The following is a 21,422-nucleotide window of genomic DNA, read 5'->3' as shown; positions in this document are numbered from 1 at the left end:
GTGTTGGATTATATCCATACTTGCTGTATACATGTATAGAAATATATTGTACCCTATTATCAAGTATAATTATTGTGTGTTAACAAAATGCAAATTCAAAAGAAGTTTGCAGGGTAGGGAAGAAAGATAAACCATATGCTAACTCTAAGAAGGACTCTGCAGGTATGGAAGGTGCTATGGAAGCAAGGTTTGGTAACTAGGGCCCTACACACTTCCACAGCTAACACTGAGGAAGGAAATCCCACTAATATGTACGATTAATATGTGTGAATTTAAAAAATCATTAAGAAATTTATCCTTTACTCATAATAAATTTGCATAACCTTCTGAATTACTAAATTTTGAACTACAACTTAGTTTAATCACATTCAGAATATTGGTTGAGTGTGTCTAAGTACCAGGCCATCCATCAGGTATCAGAAATACAAAGATGAACTTCCAGAGTGAGTATTAAGTGTGTATTTCTGAAGTAGATCTAAAAAGACATGACTAACTTTAAACATAATAAATACCAAAGAAAAACTATAGTTGTATTAAAGTAAACAAAATGTAATTGATTGCAAACAAAACAATTAAGTAAAAGGTATGCAGAATTCAACTTACACCATTTTTGTTTTTCAGTTTTGGGATGAAAGCTTGGCAAAGCTGGCTAAAGAGTGGACAACCGAATGTAAATTTGAACATAGAAGTTGTTTATCAAAACCATATAAATGCACTGAAGACTTTCAATTTGTTGGAGAAAACATTTGGTTAGGCGGATTTCCATACTTTTCACCAAAATCTTCTATCACTGCTTGGTATAATGAAACTGCATTTTATGACTTTGATACTAAAGCTTGTTCTAAAGTTTGTGGCCATTATACACAGGTAATATTTGGCAGCACTGACTAGTTCTTATTTATGTGTGTTACAATTGTCATAAAAAAATATTTTTTGAGTTTCAGGAAAATTCACCTTCATTTGGGACATATTTTAATTGGGTATAGACCTCTGTGTAGAGTAAGGTGTGTTTTTTTTCTAAACTTAAAAAAAAAATCATACTTCACTGTCATTTTATTTGTATTGTTTCCAACAAAAAATCTACTGTAATCCTCTTCTTCTGCATGTAAATGTCTGGCTGTCTGCTTTAAAATTTTTTTGCTTTTATTATAAGTCTTGAGCAGCCAATAATAATGTACATAATTTTCTTTGTGTTTCCTCTGTTGTAGTTCAATGACCTTGGAGCTCTATGTCTATAGTTTGAACCAAATTTGAAAAAGTGTTGGCCATTGTTTTTGAAAATATTTCTCTCACTCTCTCCTCTTTTCCCAGTGTCCAGTTGTCCATGTAGAAGACCACTTGAAATTGTCCCAGTTTTTTGGTGCTCTTGTTATTTCTTGAAGACATTTCTCTGATTAATTTCAGATAGTTTTACTGCTGTCTTTAAATTTGCTAACCTTTTCTTCAACACTATTTATTCTCTAGTTAATTCCATTTAGCTTTTTTTTCAATCTTAGACATTAAAGTTTTTATCTCTAGAAGTGTGACTGTGGGTTTCTCATGAATTCAATAAATATACCTACTGCATTTTATCTTTCAACTAGCTTTTTAAGCATATGAAGTATAGTTATAATTGTCATTTGATTGTTTCTCCTGATTCTTCTAGTATATACATATTAGCTATATGTTAGTATCCATGGATTGACTTTTTCCATTCATGATGGATCGATTTTCCTTTTGCTTATCACATTGTGTAGATACTATTATATTTAGAAAATTGCAAATTTCCCTTGTTGGTTATTGAATTTATTTGTATACCTGTACATACTCTTTTGGTATCTCCAGGGATACAGTGAAGTTACCTGAAATTTATTTGAAGCTGTTGGTTCCTACTTTTAAAATATATTAGGTAGAATGAAAGCAGTGTTTAGTCTAGGGCTGATATAATCTCAGTACTGAAGTATTCTTCTGAATACTCTACATAACACCCTGAGAATTATGACATTTTTCCAGTCTGGAGAGTGAGGTGGATCCTGTTCCTGGCCCAGGGTAAACCTTGGTATTGTTTTTTTCTAGTTCTTACAGGTATTTTATTTTATTATTATTATTATTTTTTTGCCAGGCTTAGAGCAACTTCCTGACATGCATGCTGTTTAGTATTCTGCTGAATAGATGATGAGGACCCTTCACAATCCACCACAGTGTGTCAATGTATAAATTCTTCATCTCTCCAATACTATATTCCCTAATCTCCTGCCTATTTGGTCTCGTTGGATTCTCACTTCAGACCTCCTCAAGAATCCTTCAAGCTTTTTCTGAGTCATGGTCTAGAAACTCTCTCAAGGCAATAAGCTGGGACAACTGTATGGGTCACATTTTCTCCTGCAGACTCTCTGTGTATTACTTTTGTTGCCTAATGTCCAATATCTTGAAAACCAATATTTAATATTTTCAATTACTTTGGAGGTTTGAGGTAGGTGTGCAAATCTTTTCCCTGTTACTTCTTTTTGATCAGAAGTGGGAAGCATTTTTGAGCCAAGCTTAATTTCTAGGTATAGTATTGACCTCCCGGGATGACCTGTTCAAGCAATAGAAAGAGCTAACTTTCATCTCTAAACTTACCTATCTGTATAGGTTGAATTAATATGTAGGGTTTTCAAGAAAATAATTTATCAGAGGTTCAGTGTACAAGGAAATTAGCAGTTTCCATGTTCCCCTTCTGTTTACTCTTTGTTCAACAACAGGATGTTCCTCTAAGTCTGGAAACCCTCCAGGACATCAGAACAGATGTTGCTGGTAAAGAATATGGTTTGGCTACTATTGGGAAAACTGAGAGAATGGTCAGGTTTCCTTATAACAAGTAAGATGTAATATCCCGAATATGGTATCAAAGATGGGTCATGATACATGATACAAATGGCCTGTATCAGTTCTTTGCCTTTTGTTGTAAGGAAAAAGGGAGCTGTTTTCAAACACTGCTTCTTCCTTAGCATTATTACATAAAAAATAGAAGCTAATTCTTCATTGGATAATTTACATATAGTTTAAATAAAATTAGGAATATATACATCCTTCGACTTGATTGAACCACTATATCTTGAGCAGTGTTCTAAACAAAATGTTTTGTATTTACCACTCACTAATATTCATATTGATGTTATATCTAATATATATATTAATGTTATATCTAGTGTATTTCATGAAAGCCATACATTTTTAAACTGAACAAAGCCAATATTTATTTTCACCCTTGCCAAAGCTAAAAAACACACAAAATAAATCACTATTTAAATCACAATTTAAATATATTAAGCCAATAAAATTTTATGATGCAGTTTTCAGTGAAGCAAATTGTAAACATGATTTCTTAAAAATTATGTACACTTTCAGTTGTATAGTTTATTAGCTTTTCATAATATTCAAAAGCATTTTTTGAATAATCTGCTCAATCTTATTAAGCGAGGCAATCTCAGATCAGTCACCTCCAGCTACACACACAATGAGAAGCATAATTCATCTCTTAATCCTCAGAGCACCTGGCATTTTATGCCACTGTGATGTCCCAAAAATATAGAACCACTAAAATGTACTTTTCAAATTAAATTTTGATTATATGGCAGTCATACAAAAGGTTGCTGATATATCATTTTATGAAATAGTAGTATTTTCTTAATGGAATTGTCAAAGTTGGAAAACTCACTTGTGTTGTCAAAAATTTTCCTGGAATTATTTTGCTTTGCAAGTGGAGTAAATTAAGCATTTCCTCCTTTTTCTCCACTTATAAAATGGAGACAATTCTACTCTCCCATTGTTAGAAATGATAATGATGTTCTTCACATTTTTTATTACTCTTCATGGTTTGTTTTCCATAGATAGCTTCTTATTTAGAAATGTTTGCTATTCCTTACAACTATATAAAAATGATTCACCATACATATGGCAAACTTTTTTAAAAATAAGATCATGGCCGGGAGCAATGGTGCACACCTGTAATCCCAGCAGCTCCGGAGGCTGAGCCAGGGGGATTGCAAATTCAAAGCCAACCTCAGCAATGGCGAGGCACTAAGCCACACTCTAAATAAAATACAGAATAAAATACAGAATAGGGCTGGGGATATGGCTCAGTGGTCAAGTGCCCCTGAGTTCAATCCCTGGCACCAAAATAATTAATTATTAATTACATGTTTTTAATCCATATAAAGAATATGCTTAAAACTGCAAAATTCTAAATGTACTAATAAGTACATTTTTCCTCAGAGAAGCAAAATAATCACTTAAAATATTAGAAAAAATATAGTTAAAATATATGCATGTATATCTTTTCAATAGCATAATAAAGATATGTCTACTCCCATAATGCATTGTTTGAATAGAATTATTTTGAATATGTTACTTTATAATTCTTTTCCTTTCCTTATAGGTAGTTTGGGCTAAATCATATAAAGTTGGTTGTGCAGTTTCAATATGTCCTAATCTTGGCACATCTAAAACTTCAATATTTGTGTGTAACTATGGACCTGCGTAAGTTATTTTTCTATATAAAATGTTTATATTGAAATAAATGTTAATAAGTGTTTACAAAAAGAGAATCTTATATTAGAAACAAGTATTTTTTGATAAGTAAAGTCTCCCTCTAAAATACTAATAAAACAAGGTAGGTGAAAACAAAAAGTAGTAGCAGAACATTCTCTTGTATAAAGTAGAACTGTGTTTATTATGAAATGTTTGAGCTTGAGAGTGAATAATGGCAACTGTTTCTTAAGTAATATGAAATAAGTTGCCCAGTAATATCTAAATGCTGGAATGCAAAATGGTTGGCAGATGATTCTCTAATATAATATTAACATAATTGTAATGAGAAAATGATTGAGAATAAAAAAAAAAGCACATTTTTCTGAGAAAAGAGCAACATACTTTTTAATACCCTCCTGATAATACCTTACCTAAGAGGCACTATAACATAAACATAATGGGAAGCTCCAAAAATGAAATTCGACTCTAATCCCTATGGATCTGTATAAGGAATGTAAAAAGTTAATAACAAAGTTCTTCAACAAACAAAACCTTTAAAGCAAAATGTACAAAAGGTAAAAGTGTAGACAAAGAATAAACATACAGAATTGGCAAAAAGGGGGTAGGATATGCCAAAAATACTATGGAAAGATTATGTTTCTCTCTTTTTGTATTTTCTTCTACTGCCTCCCACTTAGAAATAAAAGCAAGAATGATAAGTATATTGAGTTAAATTTGAGGGCAGAGAACAATTTTGTAGATATCAAAGAAATTAGAATTTTATAGATATCAAAGAAATTATAATAATCAATATTTTCTCTTAAGGAGACTAATCACTGAATTTGAAAGAAAAATATAAAAATAATAGGAGATTAGTGCTCAGTATTTGATTTTTAAAAAAGCTAAATAGCATAATGTTGCTTTGAACAAATTAAGTTTTTGGATCCAAACAAATATGTTCATAACAGATTTCTTATTGGTCTTGTGGTAATATTCGGAGGATGTTGTTACATTACTCCTGGCCAAGTAATAGAATCAACTCTAACCCTGAAACAACAACAGACAAAATACATGAAGCGACAATTTTGAAGTCATTGCCTATCATACAACAAAAGATTGGTACATGGAGTCGGAGAAAGAGACAGAGGTTGTTAGATTCCAGTTGAAAAAACAGCGAAGAGTGCAGGGAAATTAATACTGCTAGAGTTCATGGGTAAACATATTAGAGAAAAGAGAACACACACACTGTACACTCAGCATATACTGATTAGCATATGTTTGTGAAGAAACTGATGAAGAACCCAGTAAATAATTAGTGGGAACCATTCTGGCACTCATACAGGGAGCAAAGCAGACTGCTCCAATCTCCCTATCAATTCACAATAAAACCTGAAAGAATCCAAAAGTTCCCAATTAAGTGCACCCCCAGAATAAAAAGATTGATGATTTATAGAAAACATGATATACAGGAACTAACACTTAACAGTGTGGGGCATCTAATTAAATATCACCAGGCATGCAAAGAAGCAGGAAAATTAGACTTAGTACAAGGAGGATAATCAGTGGAAATTGAAATTAACGCAGAACTAACAGAGATTTAGAGTAGAAATAAGACAAGATTGTTATTATCATATCCCTTATTTTCAAAAACTAAGCAGATAAGATACTAAAAACAGAAAACTATCATGTCTGAGTTGAAAAGACAAGGTTCTTTTCTACCCTAAAGTTCTACTCCTTATGAAATGGAATAATTTAACTTGACTATGAAAAGTAAAAGACATATACTATAAACCCTAAAGTCACCACAAAAACTAAAAAAAAGAAAAAGAAAAACAAAACAAAGAATAATAGCAGATAAGCCAACGAAGTAGTTTAAATGAAGTCTTACAAATATTTTGATTAAGGGCTGGGGCTGTAGCTCAGTGGCAGAGCGCTTGCCTAGCATGCATGAGGCACTGGGTTTGATCCTCAGCATCACATCTGTCCATCTACAACTACAAAAAAAAAAAAAAAATTTTAAGTATTTGATTAACACAAAGGAAGGCAGAAAAAGAGAATGGGAGAACAGAGAACATATGAGACAATAAAATAAGCAAGAAGGTAATAGACTTAAACCTAACTACCTCAACAATCACCTCAAATGTTAATGGTATAACTGCTCTAGTTAAAAAGCAGAAATTATACAATTGGTTAAATTTGTTTAAAATATTTGCAATTCAGAGACATTTGTTAAAGGAATGAAAATGACAACCAACAGACTAACAGAAAGCCCATAAAACATGTGTCAAATAAAGACTTATATTTATAACATAAAAAGAACTCTCATAGTCCAATATTAAGAAAATTCAATTTTGAAAAATGAGCAAAAGACATACAGGTGGTATATAAGTCACCTGCAAAATGCTCAACACTAATAATCGCTATGGAAAAGTAAAATCACAACGAATACTAAGGTACAACTATTAGAATGGCTAGAGACAGGACATTCCAAGTACTGAGGAGGATATGAAGGACCCAGAATTCTCACACCTTTTTTAATAGGTATTATATTTAAGGATTTGTGCATGAATGATTGAAATGTTCAAAGCAACTTTATTTGAAATAGCCACAAATTTGAACAACCCAAATGTCCATCAGTGGTAGAAAGGATAAATTGTGGCATATTCCTTAATGGAAAGTACTTGTATTACCATGTTTTTCTTTGTGTATTCTGGGTAAATAATACTTTTCAAAGTCTCCAAAGTACTCAAAGATTTTTTTAAAAAAGACATTTGTTAAAATGCATTATCAAAAATCAGGCATAAAAGCTGTGAAGTGAAGTCTTCTTGATAACATTAACAAGTAGAACTAGATGACTATGGTATTGCTTTACATATATATATATACATATATATATGTATGTATTTTAGTCATAGGTAAACAAAATGTCTTTATTTTACTTTACATGGTGCTGAGGATCAAACCCAGTGCCTCATGCACACCAGATGAGTGCTCTACTTCTGAGCCACAACCCCAGTCCCCCCACCATTGTACTTTTAAGTAAAGCCATATAGTGTGTTCTCATTTGCAATTTAAATTTATTCCATTTACAAAGGAAGAAGTAATCATGGTGACTATTAAAAAAATTGTGACTATAACATGCTGATAATTGGGTTCAATCCAATTTGTGTTTTATGTTTAGGAATAACCTATAAAGAACAGTTTTAATAGTTTCCTTTTATAAAAGAAATTAGCATAAAGTTGGGACAAAAGTTGGTTGCTATTTTTCCCTTTTCAACATTTATGATTTAGTGAGTGACCAGAACAACTTTTTCAAATGCACAAAATTTGAAAAATAATTGCCATTAGGGTAACAATTTTTTTTCTCTTTTTCAGAGGAAATTTTGTAAATGTGTCCCCTTACACCAAAGGAGAACCCTGCTCCATGTGTGCTGAAGGAGAGAAATGCGTCAATAAGCTGTGCCGTAAGCATTAATAATAAAAATCATAATGTAACGTGGACCTGGGCAATAGGATGGGTCCTTTGCCTCATGAATTCAAGGAATGAGATCCAGGGATAAGCAAAGGGTAGAATAATAAGATTTATTTAAAACAGAAAAAGAGAAGGGCTCCCAAAGCATGGGAGAGGTTCCTAGAAAGCGTTCCCTGTCTTCTGTCTAGGGGTTTTTGTGGGCTTGATTTTTCCTCATAGTTGATTGGTAGGACAATACCTACAAATACAATTTAGAAAGGGGCCAATCAGCCAATTGCTGTGCTGCAGGCTTATAATCACAGTGGCTTGGGAGGCTGAGACAGGAGGATCGAAAGTTTAAAGCCAGCCTCTCCCATTTAGCAAGGCCCTAAGCAGCTTAGCTAGACTGTGTCTGAACTTTTTTAAAAAATTAAAAGGTAGCTCGGTGGTTAAAGGACCCTGAGTTCAAAGAAAGAAAGGAAGAAGGAAGGGAGGAAGAAAGAGAGGAAGGAAGGGAGGAAAGAAGAAGTCAATAAACTCTCCCCTACCCTCTCCTCCCCTTCTCTTCCCTTCTCTTTTTTTCTTCCTTAGCAAATCTGGAGAAGCTTTTCTAAGCATAATCAGCACAAGAAGAGGGGGAGGTCTTGTAAGAGGAAGTACTTTTTAGGGAATATTTTGCTGTTAGTTGTGGTTAGGGGCTATTAAGGGACCATCCTTGTGGATAGGACCATCTGGGGCCAGGTGCTTGATTTCTCAATCTTCTCTTTCTCCTTTTCTTTACCAAGACCCATTTCCTGGCTGCCTGGTGTGGTCTGTCGTCCTGTCTCAGTCATATTCTATTTAAACACTAATGTTTCCAAAAATTCATTACATTTCAAAATGTCATCCTTACAATTTATAATTTATGGATGATATTTGATTGTTTCTATAAAGTAATAGAAATCAACCATCATAAAAAATTATATTTAAATTCTGATGATCCCTCCCTTCTTCACTGATTATTCTTCCTCTCAAGCTAATGGACAGAAAGAAATGAGTTACTACTGTGATCTGGTTTTCTACTGCACTCAAGTATTGGCTAAAACGTTTATTTGCATTTGCTTTCATACCCCTTCTCTAACTTATCAGAATAGTGACTCATTCAGAAGTAAACACTAATCAATGTCCTTAATTTAGACTTAAAAATCATGTGTTTCTCTTCCATCGTGAAGTTTTTGATTCTCAAAACAAATATCCTTTTAAGGGTATATATGTAAGTTCTTGGTGGAGAAAGAGATAAATATAAAGATATATATATTTAACATATATAAAGAGATTATATATAATATATAAAGACTATATATATTTAGAATATGTAAATATTCTACATATAAAACAGATATGTAATATATAGATATTATATATAGTATCTTCTATATTTATTTTATATATGTAATATATATTATATATATATATATGAAAGAAGACAAACACAAGGAATGCATATTATTCCATATGAAATCTAAAATCAGGCAAAATTAATCTATTTTAAAGTTGGTATAGTGGGTACATACACATTTGGAGAGGAAAGAATTAGTGATTGGAAGAGGACATCAAAAAGATTTCCTTGGACCTATGCTGTGGTTACCTCGGAAAGTGCACTTTTAATGATACATCAGTCTTTCCTATCATAAGATATGAGGTTTTTTTACATTCAAATCATACTTCAATTAAAGAATGTACTAGAAGTGAGTTCCTTCTAATTTCAGATTTAATTGGAAGCCATTTTTAAAATAAATTGACTGTTTACTTCCTGTTTGCAAGCTAATGTTTCCTAGTCGATGGAACGTGGACTAGATACATGCATTTATTCACTCCCATTTCCTGCCCAGTATTCAAGTCACTGTTGTTTCTTGCTAAAAGTAACATAGTCACCCACTTCTTCCTTTACTACAAACAGTTTTATACAAAGAAAATCAAATCAAATTAGTTCTTGTCTTAAATCCCTCATTACAATGAAAGAAAAATCTAATTTTGTACCACATGACCAACAAGTCCAAGCGTGATCTGGCCCGTGCCTCTTCTCTGCTCTCATATTTTTTTTTTTTATCTTCTCCTTGAAACAGACACTAAGCTCCATTATCACCACCTTCAAATATTCCAGCTTGCTGGGAGCCACCCTGAACAGGATCTATGCACACACCTTTAAGTCTTGAGCAAGGAGGTACTGGAGTGGCATTCCACCTATTGCAATGCATGTGGACTTATCTCTGCTCAGAAAGGTGCCGCTTCGGGAATGGGAGTTACACACTGGAAGTGGGCTGCCTCCTTGTTCCTTTGTAATACTACCCCTCCGCCTAATTTGGACAGAATGTTCCATTGAATAGTTCCCCCATAAAAGCCAAGCTTCAGGGCTTACTCCCTCTCTGGCACCAGCCTCCTGGGAAGGGGTTCTCTTGCCCCCCCACCTTGTGGGAGCTTGCGGCTGGGGGCGGGGAAGCCGTCCTGAACACCCACTGAAAGGTATTTTGTGTGTCTGCGTGGTCATTTCATGTGACACCAAATTCACTGGAGTGACCCTGGTTCAGTAGCCGGTGCTGGGCAGGGGGCTACACCAACTTCTATATAAAACTCCATTATCCAGATCACTGTAGATCTGTTTCTTATGGCCAGATTGTATGGTTTTCTCCTGGCGGCAAACTGTCTTTGGAGATGATCATCAATAATCCTTTACCTCCAAAGCAGAAGCTTTTTTTTGTCCTCTGGAATAAGGACCTGTATCAGCTCTGAGCCTAGCCTTTAAGAGATCTGACAGATTTAGCTGTTCCCACCCCTTACCCTGTTTTATATAAAGAAAATCAAATCAAATTAGTTCTTGTATTAAATCCCTCATTACAATGAAAGAAAAATCTACTTCTGTACCACATGGTCCCCACCCTCCTCTTCCCAAACATGTAAAGAAATGTGTGTTCTCTTGCTGGAAAGGCAATTTTGAGAAAGGTCTCAGAGGAGGAGAGGCTATATTGCTGTTTCAACCCCAGCTGTGCTATATGTAAACACAGCCCCCATGTTGGCCCCTGATCATGCACAGCATAGCAAAAGAAATACCTAGCAGAGTGAACCAACCAATCCAAATGATTGTGAGAAACGATAATAAATTGTTTTGGTTCTAAGACATTAAGTTTTGGAGACATGTGTTTGACAAAAGTCGATAACAAACATTGTCCACACCTTGTGATTTTTTTTCATTAAGCATATAACACATGACAAAAATATAGAAGTTTCTACATTTTTCTTTGCTGAGTAGACAAGATTCAGGGTTGTCTTGGTCCAAACGAAACTTAGTTACTGCCCAGTTAGAATTTATGGAAGGCTTAATTTAGACTGCCTCTGCTGTCCCTGCTCCAGGAGTGTAAACTTCCACTCATTTCTGACAACCAGCTGGTGGGTTTCACCCATGCTCCCTCTCCAGTGGGTTCTGGACTCTAATCCTATTGAAGGATTATAAGATTGTTGAAAACTCTGCTTTGCTTTCCAGACTCTTTCAGCCTCTTGCTCCTCACACCCTCCAAATTAAACAAATAAGTACAAATGGGTATCCCTTTGGCTCATTTCCCTCATCTCCTCTTCCCATCTGGCCCTTGACCCCTCAGTTCTCTGAGCTTTTATCTGTTTAGGCCTGCAAGCAGAAACCCAAAATACTGCTAGTTTCTCTGTTTCCAAAAATTGGCCTCCCCACACAAAGTTCAGATTTTCAGCCTTAAACCTAGGCCCAGAATCAAGAGGGTCCCAAGGAGAAAGTTGCCTTTCATCATACCATCTCATCTCTGTACAGATCTCCTACTCTGAAATTTCAGGCCTGTTGCTACAACAAATTTCTGATGCTCTTAAACCGTGTTTTGTTGTATTTTCTTTCTTTTTTTCTTTCAATTTTTTTTTAGTTGTAAATGGACACAATACCTTCATTTTATCTATTTTTATGTGGTGCTGAGGATCGAACCCAGTGCCTCATACTTGGGAGGCAAGTGCTCTGCCACTGAGCCAGGATCCCAGCCCCTGTATTTTCTTTTCCATTTTCTAGTTGCATTTGATGAGTACTTTTTATTAGTGCTTTATAGTTGATAAATAATAATGTGGTTCATTCTGACATAATCGTGCCTGCAGGGAATATAATTTGCTCCATTTCAGGTCCTAGTAACTTTCTTTTTCCCTTCTTCTCTTCCCTCTCCTGTTCCCCGTCCTCTACTCTGCTAGTCTTACTTCTATTTATTCATTGTTGCTGGTGTTTTTTTTAATTAATGCCCTATAGATATACGTACAGGAGAAATTCTCTGTGATATATTCATATATGTAGATAACACAATTTGGTCAATTTCATTCTAAAAAACTTGCTTTTTCTGTCTTTCCTCCTTCCCTATTTCCTTTCTCTACTCCCCTGATCTACCTTCTATTTTCATGGGATCCATACACACCCCACCCCCACTTTTTTTGTCCCTTATTTTGCTTTTGCTTCTGCTTATGACAGAAAACTTTCAACCTTTGACTTAAGTCTGGCTTGATGAGAGCTTTTATATCACAAAGTACTTTATCTGGGAGATGTCAGCCACCACTGACAACAGGCTCCAAGACATCACTTATAGTCTGCAAAGGCCAAGATAAGCTTTTTGATAACTGGTTGGGGGTGCTTTCACGGCATGTCTTTTTTTCCAAATTATTCAGAAATCATTTGACTATACTTGACCCTTTGATGGTGCAAATTAATTTTAGGGAAAGCTATCAATTCTGAAGAACTGATTTTGATTAGAATTGCCTTAAACTTGTAGATAAATTGGGGAGAAGTTATAAATTTGAAAGAATTAACATCTTTACAACACTGATTATTTCCATTAAGAAAACTGGCTTATTTAGATTTTTTTAAATGTCTTTCAGTTAAGTTAGAAATTTTCTCAGACTTGCTGTTAAAAATATTTTAAATTCCCTAATTTATTTTGAAATTTATAGAAACATAAATGTTTTTACATATTAGTCTACTCTCCAGGAATCTTACCAAACTCTCTTATTATTTCTAATAGCTTATTGATTCATTTGGATTAGCTATGACAGTCATATTATATGAAGGGAAAAAAGCAAGTTTTTTTCTTTCTTCTAATCTTTACATTCATTATTTATTTTACTAATAGTAATAGACATTGTCTTCTCCAGTGCAATGTTGAACATAAGCTATAATATTTTCTTGTTACTGGTCTTAAATACAATGTTTGAACATTATGCAAATTTATTTTAGATTGCTTTTAATTTGGTTTCGTAGTTAGATTATGGAAGTATACTTTTTTCCTAATTTTGCTAATTATTTAAACTTATTTAAATTTAAATAAATGTTGAATTTTAACAATTTTAACAAGTTACCTACATCCCTCAAAATGACCTTAATTTTTTCCCTTTAATGTCTTAATATTAAAACTGTATCAAATGATTTCTAACATAACACAGCAACACTAAAATCTTTAAAGATAGTAGGAGTACGGCAGTGGCCCACAAATCCAACTTTAAACCATTTTTTCCTTCCTGTTATAAATCCAATTTGAGCATGAGATTTCCTTTATAGATAGTTAGAATTTTGTAAAAATTCATTTAGAATTTTTGCATTTAATTTTAGAATTAAAATTGGCCTATAATTTCCCTTCTTTGTTTCTCCTTGTGTGATTTTCAACTTCAAGGTCGTAGCAGCTGCAAAGGAAGTTGGAAGGAAGCTAGGAACATTATTTCTTTTAATATTTTGGTTATAGTTATACAACATTCTGATTATTTCACTTTTGGAAGTTTGGGAGACTTTCTCTAGAAAGCTACTTTATTTTGGAGTATGTGTATGTGTTTATAAATTTTAATTACTCATTTAATGATTACATGATATCCAGGTACGGGGAAAAAACAAGCAAATTCTCTTATATTTTCATCTCTGCTATATCTATAGTTATGTTCCATTTAAGTCCTGTGTCTTTTGATTTGTGCTCTTTCTCTTTTTGTTGATCAGGGTTTATTTTTTTAAAAAAAATTAGCTTGATTGACTTCATTTTTTGAGAAACAAGAGTTATGGCAGAATGTTTAAATATAAAGGTGTTGAAGTCAGATGAAAGGTGATTAAAAGGATTAAATGTAATAAATCATACAAAGCAATTTGAGTCCCAAACAAGTTAAAATCTCAATATATTTAGCTATTGCCAGAGTGTGGTAGGGTACCATGTAATCCCTGCAACTGGGAGATTGAGGCAGTAGGATCTCAAGTTTGAGGTCAGCTTTGGGAACCTAGCAAGACCAGGTCTCAAAATAAAGTAAAATTAAAAATGAGAAGGGCTAAGTATGTATCTCAGTGGTAGAGTACCCTTAGTTTAATCTCTAGTAGCATAAAAGGAAAAAAATATTATAGTGCTTATTATAATTAAATCCTTCATTATTTTCTATCATTTGACCCAGTTTATATTTTTCTTGGCACTTATTGTTACCGCTATTTACTGGTGACAAGTCCTTGCTTCCCCAATGCTGAAGTATAACACCAGAAAAACACTCTGAGGCATGTTTAGAGTGAGAAGGTAGAAGCTTTATTAAAGGACAGTAGAAAAGACTCTCCAGGGAGGAAGAAGGGGACCCAAGAGGTGGAATCCATGGAAGGGGGAGGTCTTCTCTCTTTTATAGCTAAGGTCTACTTTCTGCTTTGCCACATTCCTGTCATATTCCTGTTATCTTGCAGTGAAGGAATGTAGGTGGAAAGGCCCAAAGGGTGGGAGACGGGGGGGGGGGGGGGGGGGGGGGGGGGGGGCAAAAGAGTAATCTGGGCAGGAAGGGCTTTTGGATTAGCATCTCCATGTTTGCTGGGAGCTGCTTCATTAACATTTCCTTGGGATGGGCTCCATCTTCATCTTACTTGATATTAGATCCTATGTACCTAACTACACTAACTACCTATCTTTAAATCTGACTTCATTCCCCCCTGTAATTTTGGGAACTCCTTACTGCTGGAAGGAAAGGGAGCTATGACCATTCTGGCTTCTTCAAGCTGAAAGGGGGTGGTGTTGAGAAAGCAGTTTTGGAGTCCCCCTTTTAAAAATCAGCTCTATCCAGTGGTCCATGATAGAAGTCTGATTGAGAAGTAACAGGTTGGAGGGCCATTTGAGTGATGGGCGGTCTATAAAAGAGACAAGAAGTTATTAGTACTGGAACTAGATTAACGAAACAATAAATGCCACAGCATAGGAATATCTTAACGAGTATGATAACAATGACAGAAACTAACAATGTTTTCCACCAGGAAGAACCAGGAGCTAAGATATTGTTCCCATGACAAGGTTGGCGAGGACATGGCTTCTATCTGAGCATGTAAATCTTTAAGGATATTTGTCACATTGCGAGAATTGTCAGGGATGTAAACACAACATTCAATTTTAATAATGCCATAAGTAACGCCTTGAGCTGCAGTGAGGACATATAAAGCCATCCAGTTTTGTAAGATGGCCTTCCTCATAAGTGTTATTTCAGTGTTAAGGAGAGAGATAACTTTCCTCAACATCATGGAGGGCAGTTTGAGTATGATTGTTTAAAGTCTTGACATGCCACATTACATCTTTTAATCCAATTTGTGGGATAAATAGTGAAGCTAGGTGATCATACCAACAAAACACAGATCGTCTCCAACTATGTTTGAGATTGGGGAGGTTTGCTGGCTGTTGAGCTGGTCCCTTCTTTTGTGTGACCACTCCTGGGGCTGTTCCTCCTCTCTCAGTGACAAATAGGTTGAACTTTTGTTCAGTAGGCAAGCTAAGGGCAGGGGCTTAGAGTAAGGCCCCTATCGATGCCTTAAAGGCTTTAATCTGTTCTGGTTCCCATATCAGGGAAGTTGTTCCTTGGCATAGTGTCTCTTTGAGGAGGCTATAGAGAGGCTTAGTTAATTCCCCATATCCAGGGATCCAAAGCCTACAATATCCAGTTATCCCTAGGAAGCCTCTAAGTTGTCTTATGGTTTGAGGTAGAGGATACTGTCCTGTAGGAGTTATTCTTTCTGGTCCTAGTTTGAGGGTTTCTTGAGACAGCTATAATCCTAAATATTGAACTTGTTTCTGGCACAATTGAGCTTTTTTCTTTGATGCTTTATAACCCTTATCAGCTAAGAAGTTTAAAAATTCTTTAGTGGCTTCCTGACATTTCTTTTGAATGGAGGCACATAAAAATATGTCATCTACATATTGTATGACAGTCAGAGATGTTTTATCTCTGATCTCTGTCCTTAGCTAGGGTTTGGCCAAACAAATGAGGGCTATCTCTGAACCCTTGGGGCAGTACGGTCCAACTTAGTTAAGATCCGCTATCTGGTTCCTCAAAGGCAAACAGATATTGTGATTAGGAGTCTAAGTGTATACAGAAAAAGGCATCCTTTAAGTCTTACACAGTAAACCATGCAGCAGCTGCTGGAATCTCAGATAACAGAGTGTATAGATTAGGAACCATAGGGTGGAGAGGAACAACTGATTCGTTAATTATTCTCAGGTCCCGAACTAGTCCCATTCCCCATTGGGTTTCTGAATTCCTAAAATGGGTGTGTTACATGGGCTGTTGCAGGGCACTAAAAGTTTCTGTCTTTTGAGATTCTGAATGATCTTCAATAAGCCCTTTTTTGCCTCTGGGCTTAGGGGATATTGTCTCTGATGTGGAAAGATAGAAGGATCTTTTAAGACTATTTTGATTAGAACTGCACTTTTTGCCTGTCCAATTTTGCCTTCAGTAGCCCACACTTCAGGGTTTATATTACATTCTAATAAAGGCAAACATAATGGCCCTCATGGTCCCAAATTCATTGTAATGGATGTCTGAAGTTTTGAAAGTAAGTCTCTTCCTAATAAAGGAGTAGGACATTCCAGGACTATCAGAAATGCATGAGAAAACATCATCCAGTCCCACTCACAACTCAGTGTGGAGTAAACTTTCTGATAATAGGCCATCCAGACTCTCCTTGTACTGTTATAGTATTAGAGGAAAGAGGTCCGGGGTAAGAGGTGAGCACAGAATAACTGGCACCAGTATCTAAGAGGAAGTTGACCTCTTCGCTCCCTAGAGAGAAACATACGTGATAGGAGTTACGTGAGGGAGCCAGAATTGAGCCTGGGCCCATCAGGCCTGTGTGGAGGAGTCTGGCCTCTAGGACCTTCGCCCCTCAGGACAGTTGCTCTTCCAGTGATTGCCTTGACATTTAGGGCAGGGCCTTTGCAGTGGTCACTTGGCTACTGGGCAATCCCATTTGAAATGTCCTTCCTCTCCGCAATGGAAACAAGTCCCTTTTGTGGACTGAGGAGCATTTTGTCTTCCTTCTTTTTCACCCTGGGAGCTTACTCCTCTAAGAGCAAATACCAGTGTTTCAGTCCTTTTTCTGTCTCTCAGCTCTTTCTCCTTCTTTTCCTCTTGATCTCTGTTATAAAAAACAGAAGTGGCAAGCTGTAAGATGTTATCTAAAGATTGATCAGGGCCATATGCCAATTTTTGTAACTTCCTCCAAATGTCTAGGGCTGACTGAGTGATAAATTTGTCCTTTAAAAGTAATTGGCCCTCTGTGGATTCAGGATCCACGGTGGTGTGGATTCAGGATCCACGGTGGTGTGTTTTCTTATTGCCTGAGTTTCTCCATGAAAATAGCAGGGCTTTCCTGGGGTCCCTGAATAATTTCTGAAGCCTTAGAATAGTTAATGAGCTTTTGCTTGATTCTCCTGAGGGCCTCAAGGACCAACATTTGGAAACGTCTAATTTTCCAAGCATCTTGCTCATCATTTGAGTTCCACTCAGGATCATTTCTGGGAACTTCCTGTGCTCCAGATGGATGATTTGGTTTGCTCCTAGTCTGTTCTGCTGGGGCAAGAGCAAGGTGTAGGTCCATCTCCAAATTCCTCAGCTGCTCTTAGGGCTGCTTCCTTCTCATTGAAAGTCAAAGTCTGGTTGAGTAATAGCATAATATCTTTCCAGGTGAGGTCAAACACCTGGCATATGTTTTGAAATACCTCAATATATTTATCTGGGTACTCCAAAAATCTCCCCAAGTCTGTTTTTATCTGCCTTAGGTCTTGAAGGGAGAAGGGAGTATGTACTTTGATTGGTCCAAATTCTCCTGGCATCTCCTGGAGAGGTAATATATTTGATCTGTCTATTGGGGCAGATGCAGAGAGGCCAGGAAAAGGAGGACAGGATGTCCGCTGTTGCACAACAACAGCAGATGGAGATGTTGTGGGTCCTCATGATTCTTTCTCCTCAGTAGGTGAGTCCCCAAGATTTTCTCTCTTCATGGCAGATATCATAGCTAAGTCTACTTTACATTGTTGGCATAATTTGGGGTTTTCCCTTAGGGCAAAGAAAACCTGGACATATGGCACCTCGAAACATTTCCCTTCCCTTTTGCGAAATTTATCAAGCTGTAAAATTGTATTAAAATTCATACTTCCCTCTGGTGGCCAGGTTTCTCCATCAGGGAGTTTGTATTGAGGCCAGGCCTGGCAGCAGAAGAAAATGAGGCACTTTTTCTTGAGCGTCTGTGGGTCAAATTTATCCTAGTTTTTCAATATGCAGGTAAGTGGTGTACCTAGCATATTGGAGAGAGAAGCTCCTATCTGAGTGAGAAGAAGAAAAAAAAAACAGGACTCAGGGGGCCCGTGCCAGAGAAAACTGTTCTCATTAGGGACGTCTCCCTAAGTTTGAGCTTCCTTATGGTCCAGAAAAGCCATCTCTCACCTTGCTTTGCCAAGGGTGTTTCTGGTCCCCTTTGGCAAAGTGCTAGGGTCTCAGTTTGCCCTGTGCCAGAGACCCTGGGAGGATTCAGACTTAAGGGCCTTACTGCTTTCCTCCCTGCACTAAAACCCACAGCAAAAGCGAATCACCCACTCTTCTTGTTGCCTTTTGCTCCATAGACTAAAGGAATCTCCTGAGGGTAAGGGATATTTACTGGTTGTAAGGCATATAGTGCTTTCTATCGGAGCAACTACTGGAAGACTTGATTCTAAAAATGCCTTCCTCTGGCAGCTTAAAGAGAACACAGCACATTCTAAACATCGGAGTGGTAATGGAAGATTTTAAAACAGACTAGTGAAAGTTACCTATGTGCATAAGGGAACCTGGGCACCTTTTTACTAATTATCCCATGTCTTTCTCAGTCCAACCTGAATTGCTAGCGTTTCTGACCGGCGAAGAAAGGAGAGCATCCAGGAGGGGATGGATGCGGGGTCAGGAGTGTTACACGGAGGCAAATGTAATTGGGGCTTTCCCTCAGTGCCATTCATCTACTGATCACCCTAGATACCCCTTAGAGCTGTCGGGAGGGGGTTCAAGAGAAAGGAACCTTAGGAATACATCTGAGTGTAGCCCAGACCAGAATTCCACAATTGTTCCAAACTCCTTTCTCCACCTCCATGCATCCAAGGCAGATCGGGATTAGGGACATCAGGATTAGGGACACTGTGTACTCACGCCAGTTGCTCTCCGGGCCCAGACAGAAAAGTGGGAAGCGGCTTTGGCAGAACCCAACATGCCTGCTCTGTATGGAACAGGTGATTGAGAGCTGCCTAGGTCGGGAAACCTCTCACCCGAGTCTTGAAGAGTGGCGGTTGCACTAGTTGCACTTAAGTATTCATCGGGTGCCCACATCACCTTCCAGAAAGAAAGAAAGAGAAAGATGCACCTCAGACAGACATGGGGTGCGCAGAGAGGTGCTTACCTTGGCGTAGGTCTCGGTGGGGAACCGCCAATCTGTTACCGCTGTTTACCGGTGACTGATGAGTCCTTGCTTCCCCAATGCTGAAGTATAACACCAGAGAAACACTCTGAGGCATGTTTAGAGTGAGAAGGTAGAAGCTTTATTAAAGGACAGTAGAAAAGACTTCTCCAGGGAGGAAGAAGGGGACCCAAGAGGGGGAATCCATGGAAGGGGGAGATCTTCTCTCTTAGCTATAACTAAGGCCTACTTTCCCACATTCCTGTCCTTTGTTCTGTTATCTTGCAGTGATGAAATATATGTGGGAAGGCCCAAAGGGTGGGGGACGGGAGCCACAGGAGTAATCTGGGCAGGAAGGGCTTTTGGATTAGCATCTCCATGTTTGCTGGGAGCTGCTTCATTAACATTTCCTTGGGATGGGCTCCATCTTCATCTTACTCCCTATGTACCTAACTACACTAACTACTTATCTTTAAATCTGGCTTCATTATCATTTTCTGAAATAATCACTTATATTTATTTTATTGATATATTTCATTTTTAAATTAATGATAGATTTTACCACTCTTTATTGTCCTGTAGTGAATGGGACTTTATTTTTTCTGATAACCATTATGTACAAAGCTCAAAAACATGCTCAATACATAGTAGAAAATGAAAGAATGTGAAGAAATCAATGAAAAAATAAAAGCAAATTAAATTGATGAATTACTAATAAATTAGCATCCTGTCAGAATGCTAAGCTGAGAAGAAAATTTTGATGTGCAAAGACATTGAGCAAACTTTGGGGCAAGGACCTCTATAGAAATGAAAGTGATGTTTAAAACTCAACATGAAGGAATTACATTTTGTCAGGGACTTGAAATGGATATAATACAAATGTCAAAAACAAAGTTACCTACTTTGTAGTTTTGTCCATTTTCGATTTTTGAGTCTTCAACATAAGAGGCATTGTAGAAATATTTGTTGACGTGACATTGTCAGCAGAAAGCACTGTAAAGATTTCTAAGCAGTGTTAGGGTAGAAACATTTTAATTTTTTTTTTATTTAAAAAGGTATTTTCTACATTGATTACCTTATTCTAAAACTCAGAAAAAATTAAGTGAATTCTTTTCATTTTATTTTACTTTCCTCTTTTTTAGGAAATCTAGATATTGTTGTACCTAACAGAGTGTATCAAAATATTTCAGTGTTGATTCAATTATTTCTTGCCTTTGAAATTGATAAATCAAGCTTTTAATTTTTCTATTTCATTGACAGAAGATGCAAGTTTGCAGTCAGAAAAGGACACATCTCAGCGAACAACATGTAATCCATTCAGCCTAAGTTTGGTTGTTTTGAAAACATTTTGTCATTTACGTGCATAAAAAATTTTGAAGTGTGACAATAAAGGAACATCTTCATTTAAATGTAACCCATCATCATTTTGATTCAGTATTAAACTTTCTGTACTACTCTCTGGTATCCAAATTTAATGTGTGTTTTCAATTCAAAAGATATATTTATTATAGTATGGAAAATGGGGAAAAGTAAAAAGTGTGTGTGTATGTGTGTGTTTGTGTATGTGTGTGTATATGCATTAGGGTTCTCTAGATCAACAGAACCAACAGAACCAACCATATAAATATGATTGTAAAATGGGAATTTATTAGATTGGCTCACAGGACCAGAAGCTAAATAGTCCCACAGTGGCCATTTGCAGGCTGGAGAGCTGCAACAGGCTGGAGCCTCAGAACAAAAGGGATCAATGATGCAGCCCCAGTCTGG

General features: G+C 36.4%; 1 protein-coding gene across 1 annotated transcript in view; it reads left to right on the top strand.

The window, feature by feature from the left end:
- Positions 1-21,111, top strand: part of Glipr1l1 (GLIPR1 like 1) — a 29,042-nt gene extending 7,931 nt beyond the window's left edge. The window contains exons 2-5 of the mRNA XM_040280301.2: positions 622-867; positions 4,400-4,500; positions 7,867-7,955; positions 20,916-21,111. Of these exons, the coding sequence (XP_040136235.1) occupies positions 622-867; positions 4,400-4,500; positions 7,867-7,955; positions 20,916-21,022 (543 nt within the window). The 3' untranslated portion in view covers positions 21,023-21,111. The remainder of the gene's footprint in view (positions 1-621; positions 868-4,399; positions 4,501-7,866; positions 7,956-20,915) is intronic.
- The last annotated feature ends 311 nt before the right edge of the window (positions 21,112-21,422 follow it).

Source organism: Ictidomys tridecemlineatus, chromosome 6, assembly GCF_052094955.1.
Source record: "Ictidomys tridecemlineatus isolate mIctTri1 chromosome 6, mIctTri1.hap1, whole genome shotgun sequence".
In the NCBI taxonomy this organism is placed as follows: Eukaryota; Metazoa; Chordata; class Mammalia; order Rodentia; family Sciuridae; genus Ictidomys; species Ictidomys tridecemlineatus.
Note: the sequence above shows the minus strand (reverse complement) of the source record. Positions and strands in the feature narration are given on the sequence as shown.